Genomic DNA, 6,000 nt, shown 5'->3' with positions numbered 1-6,000 from the left:
GCTGAATTATAGGGACATGCATTATTACAGCCCAAGAGGAATGTTGCTGTATTTCACTCCTCAGGTGTTTAATCTGCTATTTGTTTGTACAAGGTCTAAATCAGATAGTTAGTATCACTTTTAATAATAATTACATTCCCTGTGCGGATACCATGAGAAATCACACAACTTAATACTGGACTTCTAATTTCTTCATGATTAAGACAAATGCACTCTTGAATCATTTGGCTGATCGATGTTTCAGTGGCAGGAAATGAACCAAACGCATGGTTTTATAAAAGCACAAAAAACAACAACTTTATTTACAAAAAACAGACCACTGCCCCCATCCCACAAACCCCTAAATTCAGTGACTACTGAGGAATGCTATGTCTGAGCCTGTGGCTGAGGTTGGGAATTTACAGGACTGAGAAGAACAACACCCAGTGCAAACCTTCGGTGTTCTTCCACCCACTTATTTAGTCTGAGTCCGGCCGACGTCTAATGCCAGAGTATGGCAACACTTCTCCAAACGTGGGTCAGACGCTGGCTTCTGTTTGGTTCCCAGTTGCAAGTAAGCAATATGCTTTAAAGAGGCCGACATGTCATCAAACAGACAAGTAGGGCGAAGGGCTAAGAAACATTTAATGATGCCCTCATGGACTATGGTATATGCATCATGGCATAATTCTAATCAATACACATAAAAGAAGACCTTGCCATACAAAAACATGTTTCATTCAGCTGAGATTAAAGGACACAAACAAACCGTCGTGCTGAATAACAGACAAAAAAATGTTCTTAGATTTCAGAGTGACAATCCCTCTCTACACATTGTGTCCCTAACTAGACTTCTCTGCTTGGCATTTAAATAAAATGTATGCGCTTACAATTATTTTGGTGCAGATGACAGTTGCTCCTCAGTTTCTGTTCACACATCTGTGTGTGAACAACGCTTATGACTGAGTGTGATGAGAATGTTCCAACTGCTGTTTGTCTGAATCAAGGTAATTTAACAGTCTAGCAATGCAAGAGGGCTGAACTGGCCCGAGACTTCCTGCCATGTTTCCAGGTAATGACGGCAATACTGAAAGTTTGCGCACTCATAGTTTTAATTGCGGGTGTTTGCGTTGCAAGGATGAGCTGTGTGTGACTTGCAATGTACGGGAATCAAAACCATGTGACGTCTTGCGGTTTGTTTCTGCGTAATAAGGTGTGTGTGTGTGTGTGTCTGCCCACATATTACAATCCATCAATTTGTTTCCTGAACCTGGGCACACTGTGGTACTGAAGGGTGTGTGTGTGTGTGTGTGTGTGTGTGTGTGTGTGTGTGTGTGTGTGTGTGTGTGTGTGTGTGTGTGTGTCCAGCTCTGCTGCATGAGGGTGTACGATTAGAAGGCGTAGCGAGTACGAATGTCCTCCAGTTTCTTAGACACCTCGGGCGGTGTTCTGTCCAGCTCCTCCGCCACACTTTTCTGCTTGTGAGGATCCATGCTGTTAAACTGCTCACACAGATCTCCGTCAATCACATTCTGGAGGAAATAAAAGACAGACAAAAATAAAAGACTCGGGACATAAAAGTTTATAAATCTGAAACATCTGAAGGATCAGATCTCGTAAAACATAACCAACCTTGACTGGGAAGTAATAGGATCTGAAGCTGAGGTGGTCTCTGCCGCACAGTGGGGGGAACTCAGAACGCATGTGCATCTCTAAATGCTGGAAGAAGTCATGGTCCTAGACAAAGAAACAAAGGAGGGAGGGAAATGTGAGGAAAATAAATTAAGAGACTCAAATAAAAACCCAACGAGGCAAAAATAAGTGATAATAGTTGTAGATAGATGGATAGATACTATATTAATCCCAAATTGGGACATACTTTTGCAACAGCAGCATTTTGAGAGTCTTAAAAATGTATTCACAATAGGAGATTGTGTACACTAGCTTGAAATTAAAAGTTAAATATATCATGTGAGGAATTGTGAGTAGGCTGCAATATGTATATGCATCATATGCAAATTGTCCATGATTATAGAAAAGGAATAACACAGATTTCTTGTCGTGTATTCCTAGGCGTTGATGTTATACCTCATGGGACGTGAAAGGGACCAGAATGCCGATGCCTCCGGACAGCGTGGTGTAGACCATGGACTCGGAGCCTCCGGGGATCAGAGTGGTTTTCTGGATGGATAACACGGTCTCTCCTACGTGGTAATTCATAATCACCTCAGCCTGGAGAGACAAGAATGTCAGATTATGATCCTTCAGCCTGAGACCTGAACAATAACAGCGACACAGACGGCCATCCTTCTCTTTCGGACCCCTTGTATATCTTAATGGGACTCGGAACAAAACTGTTTGATTCCGGCAACATTCCATGTGAAGTGAATTTAATTTCCTAAGCTAAACATCAAGAAACTATTGGCATTCACTAGTTCCTATCAACATTATGTGACAACTAGCATAAAAGAAAACAAACAAACAAACATGCTATGAGTGAAACTATTTTAGCCAACTTTATTCTATTTATGTGACAGGGTGTGTTTAACACAATGTGGTTATTGTCTTATTTAGGGATGCTCCGATTGTTATCGGCCGATACTCACTCTTGGCCGATCGATCGGTGCTCTCTATAAAGTCCGATCAGGAGAGCCGATCACATGACGTAAAATACATGAGACTTTTCTCTGTGCGCGGAAAAACCAGCTCGCCACAATGGCTTCACCAGTCTGGCATTATTTTAAGGTGTCCGAAAATGACAATAAAATAAAATTGTGGTATGCAACGTGTGTGTGAAGAAATCCTGCAGCTCCGCCCGCTGTGACGGACTGGTGAGCGGAGCCGAACACACACTAAGAGTTAGACCTAACACACTTAGCTATTTTATCAACCTCTGGAACAAGCTAAACTAGTTGTAAATATATGTATTCTTCACTGTCGGGTCACTCATTACTAGGGATGTAACGATATATCGAATATCGCGGTAAATGAATGTCTCAATACCGTCGTGAGACTGACAAAATGTACCGCGATTAAAAAAAATATATATTTTTCCTTTATTTAACCAGATGGACCCATTGAGATCATCGATCTCTTTTTCAAGGGAGACCTGTCCAACATGGCAGCAAGTAGGTTACAACATGAACATAAAACAAAAGATAACACAAAAGGACATGGTATTTACAGGGCTACATGTAAATACCTAGAGACATTGACAAGTACCAACAGTATATTTATATCTCGCCCTGTCAATAAGCCTTACCTTCTTGGCAACAGCTGTATTGTTTTTGAAGTGGTGGAGAGAAAATGTACAGTTTTACCCACTGCTGTCACCCATGGCCAAAGCATATCTCTCTGTCCCAGCAACATCAGTACAAAGCAAGAGAGTCTTTTCCACATCAGGGGATATTGTAAACGCCCAAACATCCCAGCTTCTACCTGGAGATGTGGACATGCTCATATTCCTAAAAGATAACCTTGATGATGCTGAGTGAGTGAGTTAGAGTTGAGTTACTTGAAAAACTAAAGTGAAACTTGATTTATTCTATTGCAGGGTCTGATTATTATATTGTTGACACTTTAAAATACTATTATCCTACTAAAATGCTGTACACATCAGATTTATTATTTAATAAAGAAAAAAAATTCATGTTAAAAAAAATAATCACATTTTCTTTTCTTTATTTTTCAAGATCGTGATAAATATCGTACCGTGAACTTTTTAATCGCGATATTATCGTACCGCAAGTTTTTGGTATAGTTAGATCCCTACTCATTACTGGATCAGTGAGCTGCATGAGATACTGACGGGCTGTCAGGAGAGAGAGAGAGGGGAGAAAATGTGACTCCTGCGCTTTCGAGCGGCAATGGCCGTGGAGAGTTCCCCATATAGGCGGAGAACCCCTTTTCTGACGTCAGAACAATTCAAATCTGTATCAGATCCGTTGCAGCCCCGTTTTTAGAGATTTGGGTACAGAGGAAAAGAAAGAGGGTTGTGTTTTCTGACACTTGGTGAGTTCCCTGACACACCGGGGTGTATTCATGTATAAAAGACGTACAAAAGTGCATTTTGCATGATAGGTCCCCTTTAGTGTAAACTTTTATAATGTACTTCATTTGAATGTAATAATTATGTTGGTTGTTGTTTGTGGAAGCGCATCATTTATTGAAAAATTAATCGGAACTTTTCGATCTGTTACGATTATAAACTGAGGCAATATAAAAATGAGCCCCATTAACTGAGTTTTAAACATCACTTTAAATGGAAGATCCCCATAGCCCCCACCAAACCGATCGGAGAGGCGATCGGAGAGGCTGATTCCGGCCTTGGGGCCAAAAATGCCCGATCGGAGCACCCCTAGTCTTATTGACATGAATATATCTGGCTTTTAATTAAAAAATACACACAGCTTTTACAATTAGCTTGGTGGCATAGAAAGACTAGAACGATGCTTCAATGACCTCTTAACTTCCTGTCAGTGACTACATTTGTCCATCCAGCCTAATGGAAAATAATTGGGGGTTAGTTTAGACATGACAAATCAAGAAGACACGCAGTCACCCTGTGCTTAGGAGGAAATTGGTCCGGATGGTCAGATGTAATCCAATAACCATCAAAAAACCGCATTGCCCATAATTAGAGGTAATAATCAGCAAGTACAGTGAATACAAAGGCAGCATTTGGGAGCAATAAAACCTCAGTATTAGTCTGAGCCGAGTGAACAAAGAACATACAGGTGCCAAGAGACCAGGAAAGCACAAACGTAAGACACAGCGGAGACAGAAGTGTACAAAAACGAAGTCTGTCTGAGATCTGCGACAAATCTATGAATCACTGATTTCTCATTTCCCTGTGGGTGTTCACTGTCTAACAAACTAAGAGTATAGAGCAATGCTAGCATCTCTGTCAGGTTATCCATTGCACGGAGAAGTCGTTGACATATTTGCCGCTGTAGGGGACTCAGGCTCATCCAGCCTACAAAGGTTAAGCAGCAGGCCTCAGACAATGTTTTTGTCTCAAGTGTTAAGGCGACCCAGGAGACTTAAAAAAAAAACATGACAGAATAATATCCCCCTCCTAGCGCTATGTGACATTTGGGGTAAAGACAGTAAGTCCTTTCATTGTGCTCAACAAACGGCTGCATCTCCCTGACCTTGATCTTCTGAGATACATTAATCAAATCAAAGCGGAATGCATCTAATTTAATATTGAAGGATCCATGTATGGATAATTAAGTTCTTCGACCCAGATGTTACACACGACTTTCGGAGAGGGACAAAATCCATGCTTGCACACTCACGTTGAAATGCAGACACAGGACATTTTCAATCAATGTGCGCAGAGGCAAAAATAGCCGACGAAGTCTGTGTCCCAAAGACAACTGGGACAAACTCACATCGTCTAAATCTGAGGGACTTTCCCAGTCCATCTGCTACCTAAACAGTTTCTGACCAGAATTTAAATATGGGATGAGTGATACTGTGTGTGTTTCTTCAATCAGTGTGAGTGTGTGTACACACTTTGTGTTTTTGAGAAGGTTAAACCTGTGGTTCACTCTGTTATGCAGTTTGTGTATGTGCGTGTGTGTTGAGCTTCTGTGTGTCGGCGGTTAGAGGTCAGAACAGTGGAGGAGGCAGATTCTGCTTGAAATGTATAAACTTGTGCGGCTGGGGTTTAACAGAAATTCAAAGCCTGAAGCCAGTTTCAAAATTAAGACTCACTTTTTGCCCTCTGTACATTCCTGCCTTACACATAAATGCTGAGGAATTAGCAGGTCAAACGCTCTTTCATCACTGTATCCTCACATATGTTTAACTGCCTGCAGACCGCCTACTACTGTACACACTGACAATGGAAAGTTACCTCGTTCAACCCAATGCATACAAATCCAAACCGTCCCTTTAAAGTGGACTTGTTCCATCAGGATTACGTCACGTTGAAGACTTCAACAACATCTGCTTGCATTACCATTGAAATAGAGAACAACATTTTTTTCTTTATAGAAATGTATAAACCCTTAT

At 41.2% G+C, this 6,000-nt stretch overlaps 1 protein-coding gene across 1 annotated transcript in view; it reads right to left on the bottom strand.

Annotated features, from left to right (window-relative positions):
• Nucleotides 1-270: 270 nt before the first annotated feature.
• Nucleotides 271-6,000, bottom strand: part of sf3b3 (splicing factor 3b, subunit 3) — a 46,866-nt gene continuing 41,136 nt past the window's right edge. Inside the window, 3 exon segments of the mRNA XM_079682854.1 lie at nt 271-1,511; nt 1,612-1,716; nt 2,068-2,211. Coding sequence (XP_079538980.1) covers nt 1,371-1,511; nt 1,612-1,716; nt 2,068-2,211 — 390 coding nt within the window. The 3' untranslated portion in view covers nt 271-1,370.

The sequence above is a fragment of the Notothenia rossii genome (genome assembly GCF_949606895.1).
Source record: "Notothenia rossii genome assembly, chromosome: 5".
NCBI lineage: Eukaryota > Metazoa > Chordata > Actinopteri > Perciformes > Nototheniidae > Notothenia > Notothenia rossii.
Note: the sequence above shows the minus strand (reverse complement) of the source record. Positions and strands in the feature narration are given on the sequence as shown.